At 42.1% G+C, this 15,407-nt stretch overlaps 1 protein-coding gene across 5 annotated transcripts in view; it reads left to right on the top strand.

Annotated features, from left to right (window-relative positions):
• cadm1a (cell adhesion molecule 1a) overlaps positions 1-15,407 on the top strand; it is a 371,700-nt gene that overhangs the window by 318,602 nt on the left and 37,691 nt on the right. For 3 of the 5 annotated variants that reach the window (XM_047606948.1, XM_047606945.1, XM_047606947.1), the window contains one exon: positions 5,440-5,532. The exons of the other annotated variants lie outside the window; for them this stretch is intronic. In XM_047606948.1, the coding sequence (XP_047462904.1) occupies positions 5,440-5,532 (93 nt within the window). The remainder of the gene's footprint in view (positions 1-5,439; positions 5,533-15,407) is intronic. 5 annotated transcript variants of the gene reach the window in all.

The following is a 15,407-nucleotide window of genomic DNA, read 5'->3' as shown; positions in this document are numbered from 1 at the left end:
CTGTCATAAAAACTGCTTTAAAATGTCATTTAAATTAAAAATTACGAGCCGCTGTGTAAACACAAGGTCTTAAACCATACACTTAAAGTCTCCGCGGCGCCTCCTCTCCTGCTTGACAGCCAAAACAAATGGAGCCATCGCCAGCGTCTCCTCTAATGCATTTGAATCCTGAGTATTGTGACCCTTAGTGATGGAGAGCGCCGCGAGACCGGCTGACACTAACAACGTTAACAGTGGAGGGAGTGCAGTCTGTACCGCTCCGACTCTGGCTGCCTCTCATACTTCACAGGGTAAGAAAACACAAGCGTCAGGGTTTTCCTTTCACAGGCGAGTGAGACCCAACGCCGAGGGGTTTTAAGTTGTTTACAGGCTGCTGCTTACCCAATAACTGAGTTCTCTTCCTCCCTGCTCCTTCACCAGCACCGGATTTTATTGCGCGCTATAGCGGCGGCGTGTTTACCGACCCTGTTGCTCTCAGTCGTATTCCTACCGGCTTTACACTTCCTCTCCATTAAAGCGGATGGGAGCATCACATCACTGTTATCTCTTCAGGAGGGTCCCCAAAACATCCCGTATGGGCTGCGTGCGCGCTCTTTAGTTTGCTTAAATTGCACTTGAGTGGAAGTGAAATTGCGAGTGTAAAATGTTTTGAGGAGCAAAAAAAAAAAAATGTAATTTGTCACTTCCAAAACAAAAATTTGCAGAGAGTTTACCGTTTCGATTCCGGGCTGGCTGATCTCCAGACTCTGTGAGCAGACTTAAATTCAGGCCTCAAGGAAAAGTTTATCTTCTAAGGCACAGGTCTCCAACAGGGGGGTCTGCCGCCCCTAGGGGTTCTGCAGGGGTACTGCAAGGGAGGGGGCAGTCGCAAAATCTTTGGTTGATTAGCCATTTTTCATACATTTTTTTAATTAAATTTGTTCAAATGCACATTAACATAAATCCCACATATTTTATCCAACTACTGAGGACAAAATGGCTACTATTATACCCTGCTGTTGCACATGTTTGAAATTTTAGCCTGTGTTTTATCTGAGTAGCTTAATATTGAATGCAAAATGATGATAACAATGTATATTTATAAAAAGTCCTAGGCCGAGCTTAATATAGAACACATATAGTTGTAGGGGGTCCCTGCTTAACCTCTCCGTCAGTTCGGCCTGAAAAACGTTGAAGACCCCTGATCTAAAATGCTGTGCATGAGGCCAAACCACAAGCACAAACAGATCAAAGAGTCTCTCAAATGAATAGAAAAGCCAATTAAGAACATTTTGCAGAATATGTTCTTTTGTTACTGAAAGGAATAACTCAGAGAGAGAAGAAAGCCCTAAATGGATTATATGACAGGCGGTGAATGGGCTCATAAAAGAGGAGAAGAGAAGCAAAACATCCCCACGAGGAAACATCTAACAGAAGTTCAGCACCTGCATTAGTAAGAGTTCTGCTTACAGCCACTGCCAGGGAGAACATTACACTAATGATGGTACCTCAGTAGCACAACAGGTTTACCAATAGCACACCGCGCGCCCTTTTGAAGCATGAACTCGTCAAGTTTTAAGTTAGGAAAAAATTATCGCTGAAGAAAACGGAAAATAAACCGGAATTGTCGACGCCAACGCTCTCTGCTAAGGTGCTCACGTTGAGTCCTTTAACTCTCGGCCTTTAGCAGGAAGTGTTTCTGTCAGGCGGCGTCTCGGAGCTTCCCGCAGCCCCGCTCCATTCGTTCGGGCCAGAAAACACTGATTCATAGCCCTCATCAGTAAACAAGGCCCGGTGACTCAGCAGGAGGAAAACCACATTCTGCCTGTCACATTTGAAAGTCAATGAGCTCCAGCGTTCTTTGATACACTGCACCAGCTAGCCACCACCAATAAGGGAAACGGCACTGTAGATTCAGGCTGCCTCGCCAGTCTTTCTTTGGATGTTTTTTTTTGTTATGTGTGTGACGCTAAGGATTTTAATGAGTTGTTGACACTGATGATCCCGAACATCTGCTGGACCCTCACAGTTCATGATGGGATAAAACCAATTAGACAGCACCACCCTGAGCTGGAGTTTGTTGGCTCTCGAGCATGTGCAAGTCTCATCAGTCGGAGCGTCGTCTGCCAGCCGATTTCCCACCGGATCGTTTCTCCCCGCCTTTGTCTGCGCATCGGTCTGAACAGCCTTTTGTATCGCCAAGGTTGCCTTTAAAGAGCAGAAATGTCCATGGATTAAAAAAGAAACACACAGAAGAGTTTGAACACGGATCCAGATTAAGTAAAGGCTTTCATTTGCATTTTAAAAATTGCTCCAGGCGCAGTTCTGTGGGGCTACACGAGCCTCTGTGCCTTCTATTTGAAATGCTTGCTTTACGTTTCTTAGAGGATTTTCCAAACTGTGAATTTGGACAGTAAAAAAAAGAACAACTTGCGCCCTCAGGAAAGACTACTGTTGTACAATAAACTCTTGTACCCTTAGGAAAGGCATTTACCCATGTACCCAACTTCTATATTTTTTAACTTTCCGTACGCAATTTGTTCTGGTTTTATAGTGAAAATAACTTCAGACTAACTCCATTTACCGTATTTCCTCTAATAGTGGCCGGTATTGTAGTAATATCCAGGTCATTTATAATGACCATGGGTGTAGTTTCCATTAACAAATAAAGGTCAGCCTCAATTACAGGTCAGCCAATTATAGATGTAGTAACACACACGTACCACAGGTGGCAGTAGCTACATTTAAAGTGGCACATGAAGCCAGATTTTCGAGGAAACACTGACAAAACAACACTGAGCTTAGCAGCGTGGCGCAAACAAAAGACGTGAACTTCAAGGAGAAGGTTTTGAAATATGCAGAGGAAGCTGCGAAACCCTTTAATATTTACCCTCGAAGAACTAGTTGTTCTGACATCGGGATGGAGGTACGCTATGGCCATTTAAGTTGCCGTAAAATTTTCATGTGTGTACGGTACCATTTTGAAAACTTGTCAATTTGCCCAGTACATGGACTGTTTATTTTTCAAACTGGTAAAATTTATTCATTCATCCATTCTGACCACCCCTGCTTAAGCGTTTATTAATCCTGTTGCGTGTATGCTGTATATGCTAAAGTGGGAAAAAAGAAAAAAAAATGGCAGAATAAATGGTAGGAAGACTTTAAGCAAATATACCGGTACGTACCGTATCGTAGTTAGAAAGGCCTCCTACTAATGAAAGCCTGCCTCGAATAATGGTCGTGTATTCTGGGTGGCTGAGTAAATAAAGGCCCCGGCCCCCACTATTAGAGGAAATACGGTATGTGGAGACATGTTTAATTACAGTCCAATGTGCTATCCACAATGTATGGCACAAGGATGGTGTACGACCAAGAGTGAGGTATTCTACTAAACAAAAAAAAAAAATTAATTCTTTTTTTTTTTTTTTAGAAATGTAGCCAAAAACTCACTACACAAGTGTTGACTGCGTCAAATTTCTAAAAGACTTAAGAAGGAACAAATGGACTCTTCTTTTCGTAGTGTGTAAGAGTCAATTTTATCAGAAAAGGGTTAAAGGTAGTTGAGCATGGTTCGAGTTGTTTAAACATATATCTGAGTGACGAGTTATTTTCTCTATAAAAATACCAGGAATTGAAACTGTGTACCAAAAGTTGAGAAAGATCAAAGATTTTATCGTATAAGAGTAGCCTTCCCCGAGGGCGCAAGTTGTTCAGTTTGGGAAATAAAAAATAGAGCAAGCAAAGCAAAGACGAGGTGAAGAGGCTCATGTAGCCCCTCAGAACTACGCCTGAAGCAAATTTATTTAAGGAAATGAAGGCATGTGTCATTATTAGGGGGGGGGGGGAGTACCGGCAGCGTAGAAATGTGCAGCCATGTGCCTCCTAGGGTTTGATCAAAACTAAAAAAAAAAAAACATGAGTTTTGATTTACTTTACAGAATTATTTTTTTTTTTCTCTTTGTGAATTTAATTTTTTATCAAACATTTAGCTGGAAAAAAAAGCTCATTGTCTTCCATGGGCTTTGTTCCATATCTTTCACTAGCACAGTTAATACTTGGAGCTCTTGAATGAACATTTAAGCACTGGCAGCGGGTTATTTGTTAAATTGTTTCTTTAAGATAAATACAGATAGAAGTCGATCCATAAAAATACTAATCTTCAGTCTTAGAGTATGTTACTTTTCCTGTTAAGTCTGAGGCCTATCTGCGAAACAAGCCACCAGGAGAAGGTACAAGTGCTTCAGTTACAGATGGTTTGTTACACAGAACTCATCTGGGAAGACGTCCTTCACAGGAAACTCTTTAGAAAAGGACAGTCGCTTGACGATTGGACAAACCATCCATCCATCAACGTCCTCAACGCCAAAGGGCAGCTAGCGTCATCACACTTCTGCTTCTCTGATTGGTTCTAAACTTTAGTCCATCTTCTATCTTGACGAGAGCCCAGCTTAGAGCCGAAAATATGGATTGTCGATTGGCAATCTTGTGTTTTCACAAATCTCCTCGACTACTAACACAAACCCTTCTTTTTCTTCCCGACGTCCCTCCCTGCCCACAGACCTGTCACCACCTCCATGTAACACATTATTTCATAGCGTGTATGAGCTTCTTGTGATCATCCATGAATGACAGATTTTTTTATAATTTTTTTTTTTTCCCCCAGCACCTTTTAATAACCCCACCAGGTTTTTCAGTCCATTCCCAGGCAATCAGAGCAGCATGGGAGGTCTCTAACCAAGCAGCACCGCCAGCGGCTTCATATCAGCGCAGCTCCGCTACTTCAACGGGGGGAAATGTCACTTTGATATCTCCCCCTGGTCATGGTCAGGGCGGGGAGTCTAACCCGGCTAATGAAGTGAAAAGGGAAGAGCCGTGGGAGGGAAAACGGTCTCTGGTCAAAATCTGTGTACTCAACCGCCCTGCTTGATACCATCCATTTATGTATTTTTATGTGTGCATATTAATCCCCTCCTTCTGTTGTGGCGCAGTGTCATTTTATTGTGTCTTTGTGTTTGAATTTACACATCACACTTTTGCTTCTTTTTTTATTTTTTTTTAATTTTTTTTAAGTTTGTTTGCTTCACCGACTTTAAATGCGCTCTCCTTGGAGAAATTAAGAGCGCACCGGCACATTTGTTGGTTCAAGATCAGCTCGCTGCAAAAACAATGACAGAGTAACGTCTGCAAATGTTACTCGTTAGACTTTTAATCGGCCCTAACTGCCGTGCGTCTGCTAGCGCTGTGCAGCGCGGTGATTTTCCAACGAGACCTTGGATCATCTGAGTTTGGAGGAAAGGCTGCTAACTCAGGCGCGCGTGGTGACGCACGGCGAGCTGATGGTCATACATCAGCCGGCGATACTATCGCTTCACACTGACTTTACTTTATCTTCATGGCTTTTATACTCATCTGTTTCCCTTTGCTGTTTTTTATTTTTGTCATGTATTTGTCCTCATCCAGATGCTCCCACCACCACCCCTAAACCCACCACAGCCACCACCACCACCACCACTATCATCACCACCATCATCTCCAACCGCGAAGCAAATGAAGGTACGGTGTCACCCCCACACAACCTGCTTATCTCTGTGCATGAGTGTGTGTGTGTGTGTGTGTGTGTGCATGTGTGTGTGTGTGTGTGTGCGTCTGCGCCCACTCAGACCCTTCATATATTTCCATCTTCATCCCACTGTGGCAGTCGTGCACGTCTGGGTTAAGGTCGCCCACTTCCTGCCGTTTCTAAATAATAACACTTCTAAATGATATTCACGATTTAACGTCACGTCAACTTTCCTTTCTGTGATGGACGGGCCGGGGTCAGTGTGTAACAGAGAATGATATGGGCCAGGTTCGCATACTGCCCTCCGTGGTGGTTCTGATGGTGTCAACAAATGTTAAATTCTTTGAACACTGACACTGTATCTTTACAGATTAGACCATTGCCTGTATAAATTATGGACAAACCTATTGTGATGTCACCCACTTGATTGGTGTCGGACACTGAGACCCGCCCACCGTTAGCTCAGGCTACCGCCGGTCACTCAAAGTGAGAACGCCCTTAATTGTGCAGAATTTTAAACCTTATAAAAAATAAATGAATGAGTTAGAAAAAAAAATCACCTCCTGTACATACATGAATAGTGAAATAAACCATTGAGACCAAAACCTTTTTTTTTTTTTTTTTTTGTACCAGGGTGTAAACATGTTAAATATATAAAAATAAATGCTGTAAAGTTGGGCTTTTTTTAACATGGGGATCTATGGGGATTTGCGCCCTTTTGGAGCCTCAAGTGGCCACTCGATGAACTGCAGATTTTTGCACTTCCGCATGGGCTTCATCGCTCAGACCCGGATGTTGACGCCTGCCTGTGGGTGGGGGCGGAGCAGCACACCCGCAGCTCATTGAGAAGGATAAGAAGCGCGATACGTGTTTTCGTAACCGAGCCGCCAAAAGTCTCCAAGAGCAACAGAAAAAGTCGCTAGAGGGGTTTGAATACTCGCTAAATACAGCATCAAAGTCACTAAATTAGCTCGCTCACGAGCAAAGATACGTCAGAATATAATTAAAATATTATATTTATAATAATGTTATATTATTTTATATATTAAAATGTAATGAGAAGGCCAACCTTTAAATAAAAAAATAAATAAATTGGTGAAGTTTAGAGGGGTTGTCTGGGACATAGTCTGCTTGGTTTACATTATTTAGTCACATGCACTGATCCCAGGGTCAAGAATGAGCATTTGTCCTCTCGAATACTTCACCACTTATGTGCTGTGTTTGTTGGTACAAGATGATGCCGATCTCATGACTATTATTTTTAAACTTTGGACATGGTCAGGCTGTTCTTTATGCTAAATTAGGTTAGCCGTGTCCCGGCTTCACCTCCAATCCCAAAGACACGAGGTTGGTGAGTTCTAATCTCATTTCACACAACGGAAACTATTTAGGTACGCAAATGTTCCCAAAAACAAAAAATCCTACAAAACTACAATCACAGTGTTGTCCTGTTGATTGTGTTGATTTTCTGGTGCCATGCTGTTAAGATCTTAACGTTTTAACTCTATAATTCAAACCTAAGGTCGGGATCTGCGGCGTAAACACTACATTCTGATCCACGCGCGCAAAAATAAAAAAGCCGGTGTAAAATATCTCATGGAAACAGGAGAGATAAAAATAGACTTAGGTGGATTTTAGATCCCCTCATTTAACACAGTCATGAATTATGAGCAATTACAGCGCTCCAAGGCACAGAGCGATGTGCCCCCACACATTTGGTTTGTTCTTTTCTTTTTTTTTCTACTTTTAAGTGTGTGGGTGAGCGTGGAACTGAGAGGACAAATATCAGGCCAAGGTTTTTTTTTTGTTGTTGTTTTTTTTTTTTTTTTTTTTGTCAAGTTATTTTGGTTCGCCGGCCCAACCTCCCTCCGAAGCGATGAGGTGATCATACCTGCTTTGTTCCCAAAGATCTTTTTCACAGCGGGGTTTCCAACGAGGGCCAGGTGCACAAAAATGTGTTGCAAATAAATTTAGTTTCTCCCATTGGATTGGCCACTCCTTCACACAAAAATATGTCGCGGACGGCGGGGGCGGCGGCGGCGGCACGGAAACGTAGATAATTGCACGATTTTGATAATAGCTCTATACCCTTTATTTGCCACATGCGCAACAATCGCCTCTTCATAGAAAACGCATCTCTCATTCATAAAGTCATTTATAGATCACGCGCTAGGTGGGGGGGCAACGGTGGGGGAAGAGGAGGGGGGGTTGAACAATAGCTGAACAGGAGCACTTGAAAATTAGGCCCTTTTGAAATAAGCAAATTTTATCTGGCTCTTTCAGCAACAGAACTCGCGACTATTGTGAGTATAAACCTCCAAAGGGCGAAGATAGAAAACATCGCTTTATGCCTCGACTCAGAAATCAGCCCGAGCTCCAAATGCAATCAAAGCCTCTTTGACGGACCGCTCAATTGGAACAAATCTCACAAGGCTGGCAGAAATCACAGGCATTGTGCTTGATTATGCCATCTGATTGGATTAAAGAGAATACCTATCGATGCCGGCTGCTGATTGATGGCTCCTTTCGCCGCAGATCAAGGAGTGTTGGAGTCTGCACGGGCCTCTTCTGATTATAGCTATTTTGACTGATTCACGCTGAGATCTCTGCTAATTCGCAAGATGATCACACTCATTTGAATGTTCCCGCGGCGACTAATAGGCGTGTTCGTCAGTAAATAATAATAATAAAGAAATGTAATTTGTAAAGACTGCTCGAGTGAGCCAAAATTAAAACGAGGTCGCAAAACTGTTTGCAGGAGAATTGCTGTATCTTCTTTAAAGTTACGGTTGAATTAATGTGCAACAAAATGTGAACACAATTATGAATCAAATTAGGACTTTGCTTTAAAATGGCAGCACTTGACTTTTTGGGGGTATTTTTTTCTTTTCTAAAGTGTCCTGCTCTTCATGTACGACCTGTTCCAGCACCTGTTCCAGGACTCCTTGTTCTTTCCTTCATGCTAGTCTTTCTAAATCCATCCTCATTATTAGCCATGTATAGTAGGAAAAAAATAACTCACAATTATCTGTGGTTCCTAAGTCCATGTCACAGCAACATACAAATAAAAATAATGTCCTTGTATATGGTGAAGCAACCAAAGTCTTTAGAAGGAGCCTTGTCCTTCAAAATAAGATGGGACAAACACTGTAAGCTACGTAGGCTGACTGTTTGACGAGTACAGAAGAGTATTGGGGCCACCCATGAGAAAAAAAAAATTAGAGAAAAGTCGAAATTTCGAGAAAAAATTTGTAATTTCAAAAGTGCGTCTGTGCCCAGCTTCGGGACTCTATGGGCGGATAGGGACACGATCCTGAGCCTTGGAGTTTACGTCCCTTCCTCAGCGGACAAGGCAACTGTGTGACAATATCCAGGCCACTGTTGACATGCAGCAGTCTAATATAATATATCAGCAATATAACTGAAAAAAATCACCGGTTTAAAGGTTGACTTTCTACTTTCGACTTTTTTCTTGAAATTTTGTCTTTTTTGTTAAAGTGCATGATGACGAAAAAAATCTACCTCCTCTAATTTTTCTTCTCATGGGTGGCCCTAATACTCTTTTACAGATAAGACTTATAAAGACAATAATAATCAGATAATCAGTGCTCTAGAAGTAAAGCTTCCTTGTGCTTTTTAGCTCTGGGAGAATTCATGAGACCCAAGCTTTTGTTTGGAATTCATCCGAATTTGATTAAGATCTTTAAGTATTTGGGATTAGTAGGACCTAGGGAGTATAAATAAAAATAGGCATCATCTTTGAACTGGAAGTGTGTGTGTGTGTGTGTGTGTGTGTGTGTGTATATATATATATATATATATATAATATGTCCTCATACGTGGACATGGAGATTATTTCACTGTATATTACAACAAAGTAACACAGTCCATACCAAAATATAAAACAGTTTATTTCAGGGGTCGTCAACGTTTTTCAGGCCAAGGACCCCAAACTGATGTATGTATGTGCTCTTTATTAATTTTGGAATAGTGCTATTTATAAATACGCATTATTATTATAATTTTGCATTTAATATTAAGCTGTCCATTATCCATTTACTAAAATATGCTGGATTCATGTTAATGTGTATTTAGAGGGGGGGGAATTAAAAAAGATGAAATTAGGCTGTATGCGTGTGGCCCCTGAACTAAAATGTGAGTAAAGCTCTTCTTTCTACTTCCATACAAGCAGGTCTGCCTCATTGCAGAATCGGAAACGTTGAGTCTTGAAAAGCTGTTTTCAGCGTGGAGTTTGGTAGCTGCGAGGCTATATTTGTCGTTTCCTCTAGCAAACTAGATTTTGCAAACGGTATCATGCAGACGGTGTAGGAGGAGAATGCTGCATGAAATATGCTTGCAACGGTCTGTGTCCAATGAGTCAGACTAGACTAGAAACCTCTTTATGACCGTGGCTGTGCGTTTTAGAGCGTTGACTGATCAGGCACCTTCTTCTCATCCAAACATTGGAAGTGTCTCAAATTGTTGCAGAATACTACATCTATGACAGTCTTTCACTTTCACTCTCACACATGTCACATAAACATCTTCAGCACAACTACCAGTCTTATCTTAATTGGCCAAAATGGTTGTCGGTCAATAAAAGCTGCATAGTGGTGCAGCAACTGTATGCCGCAATGCAATTGCTTACATTTCTGAGTTAGCAAAACTCCTACGCATGTGCATAAATGACCCCTGGGGGTTTGCGGAGGTACTGCAAAATCTTTGGTTGATTAGACATTTTTTATGTATTTTTTACATAATGTATTTTTTTCCCCCAACAAATTTAAATTTCTTTAAATACACATTAACATGAATCCAACATATTTTATGGTATTACACGTCCTCTTGGAGAGGAAGTGACTTAAATTATCTTAAATTGTCGTTTTAATGTGATATCTCTGCATTAAAATAGTTGAATACTACATGTTATTCTTAAACTTGGGACACAAATAATATCAGGCCCACCTCCAAAGTCTTTGGAGGTATTACCGTTAGCAAATGTGCTCTCACATATCATCACATAACTTATTTATGTCCACATAATGCTACTTCTGACTCATTTTGTGTGGGGGGGGGGGAAAGGGTTTTTTTACTGACGATAATTACAATTCTGATCAATGGTAGCCTCTGCCGCTGCTAGAAATCACTGCGCAGTGTGTCAGCAAGTCCTTTCAGTCCCCTGCGAGCGGGACTCGTACGTCGGGATGCGTGGGCTTCGCCTGATAAAGCCGAGCTCACGTCGGCGGCGCCAATATTTTCAGGTTGAAACGACCCACTCACAGCTTCTGCCAGATGTGGTCCCTTTGCTTTTCAACTGTCAGGGGCATTCCATTATGGCTCGTGTATATAGATTGAAGGCAGCGGACTCATATGGCCATAATGTGCTCTGCCAGTTGATTTCATTTAGCCACAGTGTGCGGCGCAGATCAGAGACCTACTGCCAAATGAATCCATCAGAGTGGGATTGGTTGTTTTTTTTTTTGTGTGTGTGTGTGTGTCTGTGTGTTTTTTTTTTTTCAAGCAATTTCTCATCAGAGAGACCGAATAGGAGAACTTTAAAAATCTGTCCCAACACATGGCTCTTAAGTGCTTGGCAGGGTTTTGAAACTGGCATGGGGAAATTACTAAATTACTGTTTTCACTACTAAGTACGTTTCTAAATTGAGATGTCTCGCTGACCAGCTCCTGCAATTAGGGCATACTATAAATTTCCACTCGCAGACACACGACATTTATTTTATTATCATATTTTTGAACACGAAATACCTTTCAGGAATTCATTTTATTTAATTTTTTTTTCAGATTCTGCTCCTTCACTTTATTCCCCCCAACTATTTGGCTTTTTCTACATCAGCATCAAAGAAAGATTTTCTCTGCAAAGCGTTCTGTGCTGCACAGTCCTCAGGTGCGGCGGCCTATTATGCTTTTAGTGGTGTCAGGGCCAAGGAGGACGTTTGAGAACTGTAAGCCAACCTCAGATGTGCTGCAGCCTTCGCAGGAATTCAACCTCCAACAATTTGTCGCAGCGTGACGAACGGCTCCCTTATTTAACACAATGCAAAATGAACACTCGGACGTAGCCTATGAACTAAGAAAGCAGATAAGAAAATGTGCAGCCGGGGCAAATAAAACAATCAGGCGACAGGCTGGCTTTACTTCTAATTGATGAAAGACCAATAAATGGTGCTGACGGACGATTCATTTAAGCAACGCTGCAAACAGGACAGCACCGGAGGAAGGGAAAAGGGAAGAGAAACAAATATTCATTACATTTGTCAGCGTTTTAAATTACATAAACACCATCTGGTGAAAAACTTTATGAATTCAGATGTACCTCACATCCAGCCGACTAAAACGCCCTTACACTGTGTCAGATACTAATGCGGGATATTGTTCCCACTTTGCTCAGTCTGAGTCCTCGTCCATTTTTAAAATTGGAGCCAGCCAGCTATAACTAATTTGATTAAGGTCACCAGCAACACAATAACTGCCGCCGTGTGACATAGAGCCCCGTGAAAGCAACGGTGAAATTATAGTGCTCAGCATCATGGAAAACACCGGTCTAAAGCCCAACAAATCTTCTTAATGTGAAGGTGCATTGTCTTGTGGCTGTGTTACTGCACTCGGCGGTGACCAGGGGGAGATGAAACTCGTAAAGCTGGACCGGGAGTTAATCAGCGCCGGGCAGCACAATATTTGAAAAAGCACCACCAGTAAGGACACGTTTTTAACAGTTCAGCCTGTACATTTAGCTGCATTATAGCCCCTAGACTGCACGAAGCATGTTAAAATGCTCTCTGGTCACTGCTAAATACGTTACAGACACTGATGCGCATCTTTATGCACCTACTCACACGGGATTAGTTTTACCTGTGTGATTCAGAAATGACCCGCCCCCCAACGTCTGCGTTTCATATGGGGCATTTGTGCTCTTTGTTCGCATTCTCTGCTACTTTCCTCTTCCCTCGTCTGCATCTCAGATGACATTTTACACTCTGACAGCTCAAGTTACTTTGAAAATTCTAATTGATAATAAAAGATAAAGTAAAACACAACAAGACTTTTGATCCAGAGGAAGACCCACCTTTGCAGACGAACATATTAATGCTTGATTTGATGATTTCATGAGGCAGAAAAAGGATGCAAATAAACAAAACTCTTAAAAAAAAAAAAAGTAAAAATCAAATCACAGAGATGCTGATTCGCGCTGGATTCGTGTTATCGCAGGACCTCCAGGTTATGAGAAATAGGGTAGGTCATTTGCGGTGTGATTTGGTTTACGTTACATTCACAGACTACCTCCGCCATTATCACAAATCGCCAGAGGTCCCCAGGTAAAACTAGTCCTGTGTGAACAGGGTTATAGAAATATGCTCTCTGTACTTTGATAATTACACCTAGTTTCAAATGACATGAAAGCTGCATGGCTAATATTGTCACAGACAGCTGAATAGTTTTTTCTTTTCTAATGAATGGGTTTGTAATGGGATTAACAGGCCATGTGTGCTAACAATGCTAACACGTTCATCAGCTTTTATGTTTTCTTCATTTAACTGAAGTGTTAGCATGCTAACATTCACAGTGTTGGTCAGCCATGTTCTTCCCCTTTAGGATTCATCCTGTAGGGACCATGAATGTGATACAACGTCACTGCACTCCCTTACAGTTCTTAACATATTGTAGTTACTCCTAAAAAAAAAAAAAGGACTTCAACCCCAGATATGATGATATGTCTTGCATTTCAAAGACCCTTTTGTTGTTTGGTTGCCACATTTGCCAAAGGAAGTGATAAGCAGCTTAAAACGTTAATGATAAGCATCAGTATATGTTACTTACGTGCCTCAACATCTGGGGAAAAAATGGATTTTCTCTCCGTCGCCAGCATTCAGTAGTTCTGACAGAGAGAAGCGGAGGACATGCCATTTTCTCTATCAACAGAGCTCTGTTGGAGGAAATCATTCTGGGAAATGTAGGAAATCACAAACTAAAGCCAGAGCAGAAGAGGCAGGTCAGCGGATCCAACAAAAAAGTAATCTAACAGCCAGCGGGGAAACCAGGGAGCCCGTCGGCATTTCCAGTGCCTTGGGGTTCCACCTAATGCATTTCTGCCAATATAATTATGATTGGCAAGCAGTTATCTGTGCATGTTGAGCTGGATTTCGTGTCACAGTAAGCCACCAAAGAGCTCGTGGGAAGCATGGCAACTAGTCATGGAGCTGAGTCTGCGCCACGTCTGCGAATGTCAGCGAGGACGCCGCCTCACTTGACCTGCAGCTAGAATCCGTGGAAGGGGAGGCTTGCCGCTCGAAAATGGACGGGCAATCACACAGCTGCAGACATATTGAAAGGTCCCACATGGCTGTCACCCGCACTGTAATGAGGGTTACCATGCGGCCTTTCTGTTGACTGACGCTTACAGGGACAGAGGCTTCACATTACATTTGGAAGCCAATAAATAATAATGGCGCGCCAGCAAGAACCACTTCAGAAAAGCAAATTGATAAATATAATTAGTTAAAAGAAGTAAACCAGCAACAAAAGCAGCTCAAACAACTACTGGAGTACAGCAACACCTGCAACCAGATCCGTTACTGCAACTACTGCTGCCACTCAGCCAACCGATGCAGGTGCAAGAACACCTGCATCTAAATACAACCTCTAAAACATTGTAAATAGAGCGACTACATCAACTTCAACCAACCGCTGAACGGGATAGCACCCCTCATGAAGTAGGTACATCAATCACTGAAGTTACAGCAACGTAAGCAACAAAAAATGGCAACTCCTGGCACCTTAAACACCCCATATGATGGCAAAACCCCAACACCTCAAACTAAACCAAACCTGAAACTACACCATCTCTTCAAACAACCGCGAAACCTGTAACTAAGCTTGACAACGCCTGAGACATCCACCGAAAGTACAGCGAGTTCTTCGGTGAAACACAAACGCCGCTGCAACTAAATACAAACCCAGCAACGCCTGCCGCCGGACACTGCAAATACTGACAAAACCAACCACTGACACGTCCGCGGCTAAAGGGTTAAACCGACAACTGAACATTAATGCGTGACTGTCCTCAAATGGGGGAGAACATGTTACAAAAAGGCCCATTATCCCCCTCTGAGCCGGCCTCGATTTGCTCTGTAGCAAGATCACAGATGCTGCTGCTGGACTTTCAGCAATATTCAGATCCCATAAAAATTCAAAATAGAAATCAATCATTGCACATTTTCTCCCGCTATGTTCATAGGATTCATTTTCTAACTAAGCTTAGGTCTCTGTGTCGACCGTGTTGCCTGTGCAATTGAGTCAAAATGAATGTGTTAAGAGAACCGAGCAGTTTTTGATTTGGTTTTATTTAAAGTATTCATTACAGTGGGGCTAACAGGTGCACGCCGGCTGCTAGAATGTAACGACTTCCTTTTAATAGAAAATCGGCCCATTCTCTTTGGGCAAAATTTGACTACAGTAAACCAATAACTGTCAGGAATCCTGTTATGTCCTAGAGAATTTAAACACAATTAATACGCAGCAGTAAATACCAGGCGTTATTGATAACTGTTATTTCCTGGTTGTTGTGATAAAAGCCCAAGTGGGTAAATTGGTTTTGTCTTCTAATTACTGTCAGAGTCATTCTGCTGATCCATAAACCAAACAGTCCGTGAGCCTCATCGCTCGTAGGCGATCTTCCTTTTAAGTGCATGACTTTTTATAAGGCGGTCAAGTACGACAACGGCGCCCACTACAAAATGAAAAGAAGCAAAAGAGAAGAAGTTATCCCTTTGAGAGTTAATAAAATAAAGAAAAGAGAAGAGGGAGAGGAGAAAGCAAAGCAATGTTAAGCGAAGCGGATGATGACGGTTAA

Source organism: Mugil cephalus, chromosome 15 (genome assembly GCF_022458985.1).
Source record: "Mugil cephalus isolate CIBA_MC_2020 chromosome 15, CIBA_Mcephalus_1.1, whole genome shotgun sequence".
Taxonomy (NCBI): domain Eukaryota; kingdom Metazoa; phylum Chordata; class Actinopteri; order Mugiliformes; family Mugilidae; genus Mugil; species Mugil cephalus.
The sequence above is the reverse complement of the archived record's forward strand: the minus strand, read 5'-3'. Positions and strand labels throughout refer to the sequence as shown.